The sequence below is a fragment of the Phalaenopsis equestris genome, unplaced genomic scaffold, assembly GCF_001263595.1.
Source record: "Phalaenopsis equestris unplaced genomic scaffold, ASM126359v1 Scaffold000761, whole genome shotgun sequence".
Lineage (NCBI taxonomy): Eukaryota > Viridiplantae > Streptophyta > Magnoliopsida > Asparagales > Orchidaceae > Phalaenopsis > Phalaenopsis equestris.
Window position 1 is genome coordinate 3786305 of NW_018165201.1, and position 15974 is coordinate 3802278.

Below are 15974 nucleotides of genomic sequence, written 5' to 3' on the forward strand. Positions count from 1 at the left end.
TTTTTTAAATATATTGAAAGAGTTTATTAGTATATATGTCACTTGATTATATGAAAATTTTCTTTCGCTTTATATATTATTTTATTTAATTAGCCTAAAAGAACTTATAGATTAATCGAGAATTTATTAAATCACTTCTTTAGACTTGTAAAACATTTGTTAATAATTTTATATGAAAAGTAAGATACTCTGTTCGAATTTTTAACTTCTATATCAACTCATTGAAATACTTGTTTAATTACTAGAAATAAGACAAATACAAATACAATCATTAAAAAAGGTAAAACATTACTTGAACTACTAATATATGACCAAGCTAAGTCCAGTCCACATCAGATAAGACAAATGCAACCCTAATTATATCTTATTTTATCTTTATCATGAAATTTATAATAAATAAATTTACTACTCAATAATTTAAATTATTTTTTTTCATAACAATCATAAAAAATATTAAACATAATATTTTAAATGATTGTTAAATAAAACAATCTCAATTTAAAATATAATTATATAAATACTAGTTTTGAAGAGGATAAATTACACAAATTGACCATCAACCATACTTAATATTTTTCTCCTCTGCCACATCATTACTCCCTACTCGCTTTGCCCTTCTTCCTCCATCTTCTCTCTTCCAATCCGATCTGATACTCATATATCGATTCCATCTCGAACGATGTCTGCCTCGTCGGAATTGGAAGAAGCGTGATTCTCGTTCTCCTCTGCGGCGCAGTTTGCTACCCTTCACATCATAGAAGATGATGGTCTCTCCGGCGACGGCGACGCCGCAATCGCAGAAGCAGCAGCTGCCGGGACCCCTTCAGACTCAGACGTCGGATAATGACCGGAGTGGCATCGAGCTTAGGGCCATGGACTGCAATCTCGCCTCCCTTTGTGACCACATTCAGATGGAGGGTTTTAACTCCGGTGCATTCTCCGACGTTATGGTCCAGACCATGGGTTCTAACTATCTCCTCCATCGCCTCATCCTCTCCCGAAGCTCCTACTTCAGGTTATTCCCGTTTCCTCAATTTCATGGTTGTTTGGATCGATGGAGTCTGTGGGAGAGATAAAGTTGTTTGCTTCTTGAATGCTTTTCGAGTTTTGCGCTGTATCTGATTTTATGAAAATTATCCTGATTTTCCATCTGGTTTACATTCAATATGCGCCGTTCCCTCCCTGTTTTAGTAGCGGACTTCTGGATTTTTGATTTCTTGTTTCTACAGTTTCCCGAGTAGCTGATTCCCTGATGTATTGTATAAGACTGACCTTACCCAGCCCGATTTGCCGGCAATCTGTGATAGTGCAAAAATGCAGAGCATTTGCTCTTCGCTTCTTAGATTGAAGAGCATGTTTCTGGATTTCGAATCATGGGTGATCCGATTCGCATTGCTTTTATCTGATCTCCCATCCAAACCCTATGTTGGTCGGAACCCATTTTGCCCTCATTGTTAAATTCATATCAAATACTTCTTTAACTTGATTGTTTGCATTTCTCTGGTAGGAACATGCTTCATGGTCCATGGAAGGAGGCAGCTGCTCCAAAATTGATCTTGCAAATAGATGATCCTAATGTTAACTCTGAGGCAATTAATATTGCCTTGGCATACTTATATGGGCACCACCCAAAGCTTAATGACGATAATGCATTCAGAGTTCTTGCAGCAGCTTCTTTTCTTGACCTTCAGGTAACTCTACTACTTGCTTGAAAAGCTCCTATTAATGTGCCATTTATATATTCAGAATTTGGTCACATAATATTGTTTTTTTTTTTTACAGGATTTGTGTGCAATCTGTACTGATTTCATTATTTCTGAGCTGTGGACCTCAAACTTTTTGACGTATCAGGTAAAATCTTGCCCTTTTGAATTGTTTATGGAGATTAAAAATTTCTGCTGCTACTCGAGACTTCACCATTGCATCTTAAATCACGCGTAGTTTTTTTGGATTAGGTTTTTGCTGAGAGTCAAGATTATGGTATACATGGAGAACGTGTCAGAAATGCATGTTGGGGGTATCTTTGTCGAAGTGGGACGATGGAATTGAGAGAGGTAAGAAATTTGGTATTTTGTAATGTTCTCAATGCATGCAAAAAGCTTTTTTTCTTTATTACTTATTATGTGTAACATTACCATAGATGTTAGTATATATATATATATATATATATATATATATATATATATATATATAGTATTTTTTTTGTCATTGTCCTCATTTTATTCAAGATATGACAATAGTACATAAAAAAAATATTTTGCTACAAGTAAACAAACAATGGTGCAAAGGCCAGCTTTTCGATTTATCAGATCTCATTTATTGTCTGACATTTAAGAAGGAAGTGTAAAATTTTAGACTTTCAGCTAAAATGACTTTTGTACTTGATGCCATCGTATGCTATATAGTGGGCAATGTTTCAGAAAAGCGTGATATGGTTGCATTTTATGAGTTACCTGGAAGTGGTACTAGTATGCAGGATGACCATAGGTCGAGTTGACCCTGATTTAGCACGTTATATCTTTTTTTTTTAATCTTATATTATTTGAGCATTTAGATGTCAATCCTTATAGGGGTTGTCTGGTAACAGCTTTAGTAAATCTTGTAAGCCCAGATTTACTAAATCCTGTCAACACCAATATTTAGCAAATCCATAATTTAAAACAAAAACTGAAAAGGAATTGAGAAGAAATTAGATTTACTAAATATTAGATTTAAAATTGCCCTTTTTTATGTATGGCAGATTTAGGCTAAATCCCACTTTAAATCCATTACAGACAGCCCCATAATGTGTTAGTGGGTAGTTCAGGCACTGTACCTCATAATGTTCTCTCTGTATGTTAGTGATAGGACTTAGATAGACGGGACTGTGTTTATGGATATACTAAGTTGTTTTGCTGAAAACAAAGTCAAATCTCTTAGTGATTGGCTTTTTTAGCTTCTAGTTCTCCTAGTTGGCATCAAAAGCCTCCATTTTCACCTCCTTTTTGATGCCTAGTTCTTTGCTTTTTCTATCATTACCTTCTTTTATGAGTTCCGACAAATTAGATGTTCAAATCTTCAAGATTATGCCATCTATCCAGAATTACTTGGCTGAAAGAAATTTATAGTGATAAGATGGAAGAATCTTTGTCTAATTATAAGGCTTGGTTTTATTTAGGTCACGGTAAAATCATCATGGGATTTTGGTATGCTTAAAAAAAAAAAGAGAGAAAGGCTGATTCATATCTGAATGTATGTTCTGTCTAGTGATATTTATTCCTGGAAGCTTTTAAAGTTATATTTTTTCCCTCTTCTAGCTTTACTGAAAGACTAAAAATTTCACCATCATGTATAGGTGCTCCCAAAACTTTCTTCTCAAACTTTACTTGCTCTGCTTACATCCGATGAACTATGGGTGCCTAATGAGGAGAAAAGGTGTTCTCGCTCTTCGACATTCAACTCTATTACTTCAACTCTCTGTTTTTGTTCTACCAAAGTTTTTGACCCTATAATGATGTTTTATTTGAAGGTTTGAACTAGCTTTGTTCGCATTACTCGCAAAAGGCGCTCTCTCTGAAGCAGACAGTTCTGAACAAGGAATTCCAGATTCCGAACTTAAAATAAACCCCACCGCATGTTCTTTGCTGAACGAGAATATTTTAACTTGTAACATCCCTGGTCAACATCTCATAGAGTTGGGAACAAAACAAATGAGCATACATGATGGCTCAGATGGAGGTAAAGCTACTCAAAATAATGTGGTTGGGATTTCAGATTGCCATGTTGATGCTCCTTATTCTAAGCCTCTGCAACTGCAACAAGCCATGGTTTCTCAGCCATGGCTTGATCCTAGATATTCCATCAACATGCAGCAATCATCTTCTTTGAACTCTACCTCCGACCCTAACTTAAATAGACAATCTCGTTCCTACGTCGAAATTCGAAATTGCAACGAAGCGAACAAAATGTATAGCAGTCAGTTAGCCATGGAAGGGCCTTCAGGAGAAAGTTCTTGCTACCAAATAAATAGTAATATCTGGTCTTCTGTTGATCATCAAAATAAATTCTCTGCTACCTCTTCTACTAATGTAGCAAGTTCCAATGATTGGGGAAGATGCAATTCGCCTTGTTTGTGGGGTGGTAGGACAGTAGGTAGAAGACAAGTTAAGAGTTCCAAAGGTAATTGTGGTGTTCGCCGAGAAGATTATGATGCATTTCATAATATATTCGAAGGAGGTTCAATTTTATATTGCAGTATGTCCTTCGAGGCACTGTTGAGTGTTCGAAAACAACTGGAGGAATTAGGATTTCCTTGCAGAGCTGTGAACGATGGCCTTTGGCTCCAAGTGAGTTTTATAATTTTTAACAAATATGGTTATTCTTAGTATAAGAACAACGTGCCAAAATAGTCCCCTCCGTTTACATGGGGTCATTTGGGTCCCATAGTCTATAAAAGTGTCAAATTAATCATCAGAATCTTTAAATTAGGACTGAAGCAGTCCTCACGGAGGACTATTAGAACCCCAATTTAAAGAATTTGGAAACTAATTTGACACCTATATAGACTGTGGGACCATGAAAGCCCAATGTAAATAGTCGGGGACTATTTTGACACTTCATAATATTTACAAGATTTGAGAGTCAAGTTTGATTAACTCGTGGATGCAGATGCTTCTTTGCAAAAGGGTGCAAGAGATAGCAGCCGATAATGGCAAAAATTGCTGTTTTGCAGAAATTTTTTGTTCTTGTAGACAGCCTTGTGAATATTCTCATGGAGGTAGTGCTACTGGTTACTGTAAGCAAGGCCATGATAGGGGCAATTCTTCTGGATGTATGGGGAATGTCCACATGGCAGAGTCTCAAGCTGAAAGCCATGGCACGTCTGGTCCTGTACGCGTCCATGTACGGGGTTCCATTGATGGCCTCGCTGGCATAGGGAGAGGAGCAACATACCCCTCTGGATCAGCTTGGCCTCCCACCCGCTATGTATTTTCGCGTGTTCCTTTTGGACTAGGAAACAGGAATTGTCAGCAGTCTTTAGCCAATGATGATTCAGAACCTCGAGTTGATTTTAATGGTGATTTATCAGGGGATGGCTTGACTGCCCTTGTTAGTCTTAGCCAAGGCAGTAATTCTGTTAATGTACAGACTGAACAGACTGAAAGAGTTTATGAAGAAGATTTGCAGGGCAGATTTGCTGGAAATGCTCGCTTAAGTTCCAATGCACTCCCAGTTCAGATTTTAGGATCAGATGGGATAGATTGTGAAACTACGGATGGGTCTATATCGCTGGATCATAAGACACCGCTCCGCGACTTTCCTTCGTTCCGCTTTGGGTAGAGTTTTTTTTTTCCATTCATCAATATTGCTTTGCCTATATATGTTTTCTAATAGGAGCATTTACATGCACACCACACAATTCCTTTGTATTTGCTATCTAAAACCTTCTTTTTTTTTTTTTTTACTTGAACCATCTAAAGCTTTCATATCACATAAAAAAGCACCACTGTTCTAAATTTTAAAAAAAAGTTAAATACAACCTTTTCATGCCTAGGTAAGGTAGTATTCATGTTAAAAATGTATTTTGGGTGTTAGATATATAAATACATTAGAATTGCGTGCTATGTATGTAAAATGCCCAAAATTATTAATGCTACGTGCTGTGACTTTTGCTTTTGTAATCCACTCTCATGAATTCTACATGGAAACTGATATTATGTTGCTTACAATGTGCAAAAGTTTCTCTAGGCAAATAGTGAAAGATTGGCAAGCTTTATGGGAAAATTACTTGAAATAACGGATCTGCTAGTTATTGTTATGATCACTTTCTATGATTTCGTATGTTAAGCATGCTTTGTTATGAATATGGAAATTTGATCCTTATATACCTGGCTATGGATATTGCTATGCATGCTCTCTTTTATTAAATTGAATGGAATGGATGTTATTCTTATGTTTGCTGTTATAACCGCATCCAATTTCTTCTCTCTTTTGCTATATATTGCTATATTTAACTACTTATCCATTTTAGCATGAGCTTGGGATTTGATAATAAACATTTCCACTGCATTGAAGCTATTGTTTGGTTTTTTTTTTTTGGAACTGATTTCACAAATCATTCAGTGTTAATTGCGAGTAGTATTTCATTTGTCTAATCATTAATAATACCTGAAGGTGTGGTGCCTGACATCTGCTTATATTAACTTCAACATGATTATGTATACTAGAGTTGTTACTTGTGTTCGAATAGAAGGATGATTGACCAAATATTTTCCTATTTCAATTGGATTACATCAGAGATCGGTTTTAAGCCCATATATTTTTGCTTTATTTATGGGTGCTCTTATTGGACATTTACAGGAGGATGTACCTTGATTTATGCTTTTCACAAATGATATCCTTCTTGATATCCTTCTTGTGGATAACACTAGAGAAAAACATCAGGAAAAACTTGAATTATGGAGGTCTACATTGGACTTCACGAGTAGAACTAAAACTGAATACATGGAATGTAATTTTATTAATAGTAGCTCTAATGACAGAACTGTAACTCTGGGTGATCAAATTATTAAAAGTGTGAACGCTTTAGATATCACGGGTCTATAGTTCAAAGTGATGGTGATATAGATGGGGATATTATTAGTTGAATTCAAGTTGGTTGGTTGAAGTGTAGGAATGCTTCGGGTCTATTGTGTGATAGAAAAGTACCGCTTAGACTGAAAGGAAAATTTTATAAGATGGTGGCGAGAGCTACAATGCTCTATGACGTTGAATGTTGGTTTTTAAAAGAGAAGCATAAAACTAAATTAAGTGTTGCCGGGATGAGAATGCTTATATGGATAAGCGGGTTTACACTTAGGGACAAAATACTAGAGAAAATGCAGAATGCGTACACCTGTGTTATCGTTAGTGTAGCTCCAATGGCGGACAAAATTAGAGAGAATCGTCTTAGATTGTTTGGTCACGTTAAACGTCGACCATCTGATGATCTGATTAGGAGAATATATATTTTAAATTTGATTTATGTTAAGAAAGACAAATGTAGACCTAGAAAAACTTGGGCATATTGTATAAAAAAAGATAAATTTTTTAGAATTAAATGAAAATATGACACCCAATTGAACGCAATGGAGAAAAATGATTCATGTAGCTGACCCCAGATAAAGGCTTGTTGTTGCTGTTGTTGTTGCAACAAATTTAAATATTGGCATCCTCAACATTGCTTTTTAAGATCATTTTCTCATCTCAAACGTTGAAAAAAAAAATCACGTTGTATTGTTTGCTCCACATAAAATGGCTTATTCATTTTTACATGATAGTTTTTCCTATCATTTGAAATAAATATATGGATTGTTTCTGACATTCAAAGCTTGATTAAAATTTGTGAATTTTATGCCTATAAACTGATTTTTACGTGACCTTTTGTGGTTTGATTCACCTAATTTCTCCACTAAATTGTTTTCATAAGAGAGAATGATGGTTCTTTTAAGTCGACGTAATTCTCCTTCTCCCTCCCTCCCTTACTCCATCTATAAAATGTCTCCTTTCTTGGACGTTGGCTAGCTCTCAAGTCCAGTAAGGCCAAAGATAAAGTAAATTCTTTTACTTGTTATTAATTTCTGGTTCTTATCAAGTGCTAGTAATTCCTTCTACAAATTGCTGGCTTGTCATACTCTAGATGTCGTTCTTCGAGTAAGCCTCCAACTTTATTATTATTTTTTCAGCTTGCTGCCATGTTTCCATTGTTGTCAGCCAAAACTTCACCTTTGATCTTTATTACTATAATACATTTGTTCTCCTGTGGCATTTTTTTACTAATTACTGCTCATTTTCATTCATTAGAAATGGAACATAAGTTTTAATATAATTTTTTTTTTGTTCTGATTTAATAAAAGGGTGGAGTTTGAAGATGTCCATAGGCTTGCTGATGGTCAGGTGAAGCATTCTCCAGAAGTATTCTATGCTGGATCACTGTGGAAGGTATGTCATTTATCTTGAATAAACTGCAATAATATCTTTAAAAAATATACTAAAATAATGAAAAAAAGAACTGCAATGATTTCTTTTAGGAACAGTTACATTCATACTGCACAATGGTTATGTAGTTACATATCTAACACCTAACACCTAAATACATATCTAACACCTAAATATTCATATTTACATGCACACCACTCAAATCTTTAACATCACATCAAAAATACCACTATCATCTTCTTTCTAAAAGTGAAATACACTTTTCATGCATAGGTTTATGATACTAAGGTGTTATAAGTGTAAATATGAAAGGGTGTTAGATATATAAATACATAAAAATTGTGTGATATGTGTTAAATTGGTGATTTGAATTTTATGGGTTTCGTTTGTCTTATATGAAAATTACGAGTACACAAATTGAAACTTTAGAAGAAAACTGTGAGCACGTCGATTGAAACTTTTGAAAGAAACTGAGAGCTCAGTGATTGAATGCTTTTACATTTTGATCAATGTTATAATAGCTAGGGGTGTCAAAAATTGATCCGACATGTCAAGACGACTTGAACTCAACTCGAAAAATCTGGTTTAAGCTTGCTTGAATATTTTTCGAGTTTGGTTCAGGTCAAAGAATTCGGCCCGTTTATTATTCGGGTCACGTTCAGGTTGAACTTGAAAACCCAAACATGACCCGAATAAGTACGAAAATTCAGGTCAGGTTCGGGTTAGCGTTTCAAACTCCGGTTCGTGTCTTAGTTTTCAACTTGTTTATTATTTGGGTCGATTCGGGTTGACCCTATTTGGGTCGGGTTATTTTTGGGTTGTGCCCCCACATGACCCATTGACTCGAAATGAAACCTCTAATAATAGCCTTTAGATTACAATCCATGTGCTCTTATTTTAGTGTATTATTTTAATTATCTTTTTTAAAGGGGTTTTGCTAAAACTATAAATTTTTCCATTTTGTTTTGTACAAGTGAACTCACATTCTCTTCTTTTAGTTTTATGTTAGCCGAAACTTTCTATTTATAATTTCATATTTGATATGGTAAATTCTTATCTGCTTTGATTTTTTCAGTCTTATGTTTTTCACATAAAATCTGTGTGCTCTTTCTTTTGCTTATTTCATTATTGGTTGCATTGATTCAATATTAAGTTGTGGTATTGGAGACAAGTTTTGATATTGAGAATGACAATAATAAAGGATGACATTTCTCTTTTAGATTGCAACACCAAATTTTCGTTGTGGAATCTTCAGATACAAGTTGTGTTAGTGCAAATGGATTAGGCAGACACTATTTGGGTTTGAAAAGATGCTCTCATTAGGGATGTTGAAGGAGAAACAATGTAAAGATAAAAAATCTCTTTCTCAAATTCATTTTCATTTATCAAATCATATTTTACATGATATTTGATGGAGAAAGCCGATGTTGCATTATGAGTCAAATTAGAGCAATTATACATAACCAAAAGTTTGGCCATTAAGTTGCACATGGAGCAACATTTGCACTTTCACAGGATAACGAAAGGTGCATCTATTATAAATCGTTTAGCTCAAAGAAATTGGCTTTTATTTGAAAGCTTTAGAAGTTAAGTATGATAAATAAAATTTGACATTAATTCTGCTGTATTTGTTGCTCTCATCATATACAACATTTAGAGATATTATCTTATATGCGTGAGAGACACTCTAGACGAAATATATGATACTTTATTTTCTAAGGCCAAGATAAAACAACTTATGGATGAATCTGTTGCTCATGGAGTAGATATTCTCGTTCAAGGGAGAAATCAAGGGAGTTCTGGGTTGATACAAATGAGTAGATAAAAATTCAAAAGTAAGGATAACATCTGCAGTTACTGTAAGAAAAAAAAAGTTACATTAAAATTGAATGTTACAAGTTGCATTATAAAAGGAAAACAAATTATAATCAGAAAAACAAACAATCATATCGTTCTAGTGAAATCAATGTTATTGAAGAAACTGTTAGTCATGTTGAACTCTTTGTTATCTCTGATAGCGAATCTTGTGATGATTGAGTCTGATTTAGCATGCATGTTTTATGTGTTCTAACAAAGATTGGTTCTTAACATATGAAATGTTGCTGAAGGATATTATGTTAATCGACAACAATGCTCTTTGTAACATATAATGTTGTAATTGTTAGAATCAATGTGCTTGATTGAGTCATTAGTACACTTAGAGATGTGAGAAATGTTTCATATTTTAAAAGGAATTTCTTAAGTATCTTTTGATGTTAAAAGATACAAGTATTTTGGTGAAGTTGAAGTTTATAAAAGACTGTTGGACTATATGTATTGTCAGACTCTACAATAATAGGTGATTCAACCATTATCAGTTCTTCTATGTTAGATGGTGAAACAACTAGATTTTGGCATATATGCTCCTTGGACATATGAGTGAGAATGAGATGATCGAACTAAGTAGAAGATAAATTCTAAATAGTCAGAGCATTACTAAATTAAAATTATGTGAACATTGTGTGTTTGAAAAATAGAAAAGAGTTAAGTTCAATATCAGCATTCACATTACTAAGGAAATATTATACCACATATGTTCCGACTTTTAGGGACCATCTATAGTATTATTTGAAGGTGACACTGAATATATGACCAAAAAAATTGAGTTTTATTCTTAAAGCAGAAAAATAGTGTTTTTACCACTTTTAAAAAGTGGAAGATTATGATCAAGAATTAGATTAGAAAGTATATTAAACGTCTTCTCATTGATAATGAGTCGGTGTTCTGCTAAAGAGAATTTAATTTCTTCTGTAAATCAGATAGAATTATGAGTCTTTACAGTCAGACACACACCACAACAAAATGGTGTGGCGGAGCGAAAGAATAAGACCATGATGGAAAAGTTTTATTGTATACTCTTCAACACTGGGCTACCAAAGTCATTTTGGGTTGAGTTGCTTCTACAACTTGTTACTTGTGAATTACTCCCCTTTCATTGCTATTGAGAAAAAAACTTCATAGTCAATTTGGTCAGGTAAACCTACAAATTATTGCAATTAATTTTTTTTAAATATTTTGCATATGCTCATTTTAATAATAGTAAATTAGAGCTCAGATCTATAAAATGTGTATTTCTCGGTTATAAAACTTGAGTTAAAGGCTATAAGTTGTGGTGCCCTGAAATCAAGAAAGTGATCATTAATAGAGATGTTCTATTTGTTGAGTCTATCATGATACACACAACAACTACTATAGAATCTATAAGGAGAACAATCAGAACGAGATGTCTAGTAGACAAGTGGAGCTTCATATTGATACAAGATCTAACTCGGATTCCGATAATCATGTTGATGTTTTTCCATCACCATGATAGAAACTATCACAACATTCTATTGCCAAGAATAGAATAAGAAGAGAAATTAAGCCGCCTCAGAGGTATAGTGAGGCTGATTTTGTTGCTTATGCTTTAATTATAGTTGAAGACATTGCGTGTGATGAGAATCCTCTAGCTATAAAGAAGCAATTAATTCCGTTTACTCTATTAAATGGATGATCTCCATGCAAGAGAAGATTGAATCTCTACACAAAATAGAACTTAGAGCTTTGGTAAAGGTATCTCAAGACAAGAAAGTTGTTCGTTATAAATGAGTTTTTAAGAAAAATAAAAATACATCAGGAATTGAGGATTTTGGATATACGACCATACTTGTTGCAACGTGATTCGGTCAAAATTCTAGGTGTAGAATTGACAAATGTATTCTCTATGGTGGTCAAACATAGTTTAATTTGAGCTTTATTTGGCATTGTGGCTAAGCATGATCTTGAGCTTGAGCAATTAGATGTAAAGGCTGTATTTTTGCATGGAAAGCTTGAGGTCATTGATATGCAACTACCCATGAACCTCAAGATTATAAGAAAAGAAATCCCTGTTTGTTTGTTGAAAAATTTTCATTACGATTTGAAACAGTCTCGTAGGTACTGGTATAAGAAATTTGACTGTTCATAATTGCTTATGAGTTTAAGAGGAGCAACTATGGTAATTATGTTTACTTCAAGAAGAATAGTTATGATCATTTATTTACGTGTTCTTATATATTGATGATATTTTGATAGCTGTTAAGAATAAAGAAGATGTCAAGATGTTAAGAGCTCAACTTAATAATGAGTTGAGATGAAAGTCTCGAGAACTTCAAAAAAAATATTTGACATGGAGATTCAGTGTGATGAACATACAAGAAAGTTATTTTAATTCATGAAGGATGCAATGAGAAAGTTATGCGTTGGTTCAATATATAGAATGCTAAACCTATTAGTACTCATATGTTGTGCATTTCAAACTCTAATAAGTTTTGTGTTCTCAATCAGATGATGAGATTGTTATATATCTCGAGTTCCATATTTTAGTGTAGTGTGATCTCTAATATATGTTATTATATGTTCTGATCTAGATTTATTATGTGCAGTAAGTGCAGTTAACATATATATATGAGTAATCTAGGTAAGGTGCATTTGAAAGCAGTTCAGTGGATCATCATGCATTTATGCCAAATAAAAGATGTTTATTTGTAGGTCGGGAGGACTATAGATAAAGTCATTGACGAGATTGATTTAGATTTTGTTGATCTTGATAGAAAGAGATTATTTAGATGATATATGTTTACTATTGGGTTTAGGATATGTGTTTACTATTGGGTTTGATGCGTGCTAGAAAATTTGTGGCGGTAGAGTAAAAGATTATCGTCTTAGCGTGGCGTGAGGATTCAACACGCACTCAGATGAAAATGAATCAAACTGTGATAACACCAGAAGTTTTTACTTGGAAAATTCGTAAAGGGAAAAAATCACGGGGTCTGACCCAGTTGTAAAAATCCACTATAAGTTGATTACGGTTGCCCCTTATCCCACAGACGGGAAAATGTTACTAGTTTTCCAAATTACAACGTCAACTGACTTCACCTGTCTATGTCTAGTCAGCGGTGGTTGACGGAGGTCGGCGGTGGTCGACGGAGGGCAGCGGTGGCTGTCGACACGATGGCGATCGACGATGACGAGGATGATCTTGGACTTCAGCTCCTTCTCAAAGCCTCTTCCCCCTCATGTGAGGGGTGAGGCTTTATTTATAGTGTTCTGAATGCAATTAATGCGAGAATATGAACCATTCTGATCGGACGGTCCAGAGAACTTTCCTCGATCGGATGGCGTTTTATGGACATTTGAGTGCCTTAACGATGACAGAATTTGGCAATCTTGGGCTCGTTGGATTTGTCTCGTCGAAACACTCGATTCGACTATAAACACGCTGAACTTGACATTCTAGCTAAATTCGACATTCGTTTGATCTTTCAAATGTGCCGGAAATCTTTAAAGAATGATTTAATCACTTGATTTGAGCTTGATTTGATTCGGATTTGACTAACTTTGATATTATTAGGTTTGTCTCATCGAGTCGGTCAGTTTGATTATAACTTTGATAAAATCAGAGCTTTGGATGACTTTTTATCAAGATTTGAATATTTCTTGCTCAAAATATAGCTTTGAGATTCGTGTCGGATGATGAAAATTTGTAGGTAGCGTATCAGTTGCCTCCCTGTTTTCGGGCGAGTTCGATTTCATCGTCCAAAAATATTAAAATGCATAACACTTTGTATTTATCGTGTTATTATTAATGTAATACTAAAAATTTTAATGTTATGCCCGTAAATATATGGATTTTGGTAAAAAATATATAAGAATTACGTGGCTTGTAGGTTAAACTTTGTTAACTTTATATATATATAACAAGCTGTTTGATGAAGTGCTTTGGCCCATTAGGCCATGGAAAGTCCCCGGGCCATTTAGACAGAAATGTATGTGTAGAAATACATTAAAATCTTAGATCAACTTAAGGTAAAGATGTGTGTGGAGCCCATAATAGTTTGATCCCGAAGATAATTTTGCTGTTATGACAGCCATTCACTTAGCCCTTTATGGGTATACAAAACGGGGCTTACACCACAACAGTTTCAATTATATATATACATATAAATATATATGTATAAGCAGATAATTATTTATAAATAGCGTTTAAATTTGGAACATTTAAACATCTTTGTATTGGATTTCAGTTTTACTTAGGACTTGAGTTTATAAATATATTTGTGGAGTTTAAACATTTACAAAACGTTTAACTTCATCTTATTTATGGTTCTGTACAACAAATCAGAACAAAACCCTCAAAATTAATGCTTTTGTTTATTTTATATATATATATATATATTATATTTATATATATATATATATATATATCCTGAAGCTGCAACGAGAGGGATGTTGCCATTGTTGAAAGTTCTGTCCTACACTCTGTCAACTGTGATTCCAGAGATGTAATTTTTTCGACCCCAAATTCATACTGACGCTTGTACTCGCCTTAACGAACTCGGAATTCCAATTTCTCAATGCAAGTCTTAGCCTCTGCTGGTTTTCCACCATCTTATCCACCTATTATTTCCACCATCTTATCCACCTAGAAGAAAAGAAATATGGGTTAGAGAGATGAAATAATTATATAGTAGCAGAAAATAAAAGAAACTTATAACTCTCGGATTCTAGGAGCCCAGTACATTCATGAGACATGATATTTTTCAGGAACGTGAATAGTTGAAGGGCTTGGCATAGACTCCCGTGATATTTCAACTTTCTTTTGTTTCTGAGACAGTACTTCACATTCACTGCTCGTCGAGAGCCGATTTGAGGATTCTGCAAGGGCTAGCTCGGAAGGTCTCTTCTTAGATTTCTTTAGCGCTACAGCTGTTGACCGTTCGGGGTGGAAAGAAAGCTTGACTTTGAACAATGATTCTTCACTCACAAATTTGTAAATATACTGTATCTCAAACAATAGTTCTTTCATGTCAGGAAATCACAACATCTGCAATATTCTCTCTTCAGTAGTATGAGGAGAGACAGACAATTGTTGAAACCTTCCTCGCCTCTTGCGGAGCCCCCAACCATTTTTTGCGAAGAAGAATTTTACGGACCATTGTCTTATCAGTTCCTTTAGATGGAAATCCAATGCCTTATGCTTAAACAACACACGATCATGTATATCAGAGTCGTGCCAAAATTACAGGTGTTAACTTTAATCCGCGAATCCTGAAGAAAACTGTCAAACAAATAATGACCGTCACCACTCGACAAGATAACTGAGCAATGCAAACCCCGAACGCTTTCATAATTTCAATAAACTCAGGTGCTGGAGGAAATCGTAGACCAACTTTCAAAGCAGCCTCATAAATAGTAACATACTTAGAAGGTGGAGAATATACTCGTGTTTCCGTTCATTTTTCTCTTTTTTTATTTTTAAAAGGAGTCGCCAGCTTGTCGATCATCGTATACTTCCCCCATTCGAATAAAGCTCCCTCCCGAACCATATAAATGATTCGAAGAGGAGAGGAATCGAATAAGAAGGGACATACGACCAAAAGAAGAACAAGAGAAAAAGTAAAACGTGGAGAGTCTACGTGCTATAAACCTCGCAAAGATAGGTTAAGAATGTCCGTCCAAACAAGATCTGGCGGATGCATCTTAAACCAATATCCGCGAAAGAAGTATCTATATAGACTACACATAACCAGAGAGTCAGGTGTATGTACCTGTACCTGTTCTGGGGTCAAGAGCACTCCCAGAGGAACGTGTTCCTACTGGTTAATTACATCTTGGGGGATATCCAAGAATACTCTCGATAAAAGGAGTTTCGCTTCATATTATCATAAACATGGGGTATAGGTAATCAAAGGAAGGTTATTCCATGTAGGAACAATCTCAATGCTTCAAAGCTCACGCTAAGCAATAGGGCAGAGAGTAAGTCTCTCACATCCCAAATGGGTAGTGACTAATCAGCATACGGGGCCCACATAATAACCTAAATCATCTTGACGAGGATATCCCAACACGTCAAAGCATGTCCGGGCCATAAGGGCAGAGGATAAATCGTCGTATCCCGAATGGGCGGCAACTCATCAGTATCGGGCCGTCAAGGTGATATCAATGAAGTCAAGGAGCGA

General features: G+C 34.9%; 1 protein-coding gene across 1 annotated transcript in view; it reads left to right on the forward strand.

The window, feature by feature from the left end:
• Positions 1–568: 568 nt before the first annotated feature.
• LOC110030867 overlaps positions 569–15974 on the forward strand; it is a 25262-nt gene continuing 9856 nt past the window's right edge. Inside the window, exons 1-8 of the mRNA XM_020733816.1 lie at positions 569–1015; positions 1508–1691; positions 1783–1851; positions 1956–2054; positions 3335–3414; positions 3509–4325; positions 4648–5315; positions 7875–7959. Coding sequence (XP_020589475.1) covers positions 762–1015; positions 1508–1691; positions 1783–1851; positions 1956–2054; positions 3335–3414; positions 3509–4325; positions 4648–5315; positions 7875–7959 — 2256 coding nt within the window. The 5' untranslated portion in view covers positions 569–761. The remainder of the gene's footprint in view (positions 1016–1507; positions 1692–1782; positions 1852–1955; positions 2055–3334; positions 3415–3508; positions 4326–4647; positions 5316–7874; positions 7960–15974) is intronic.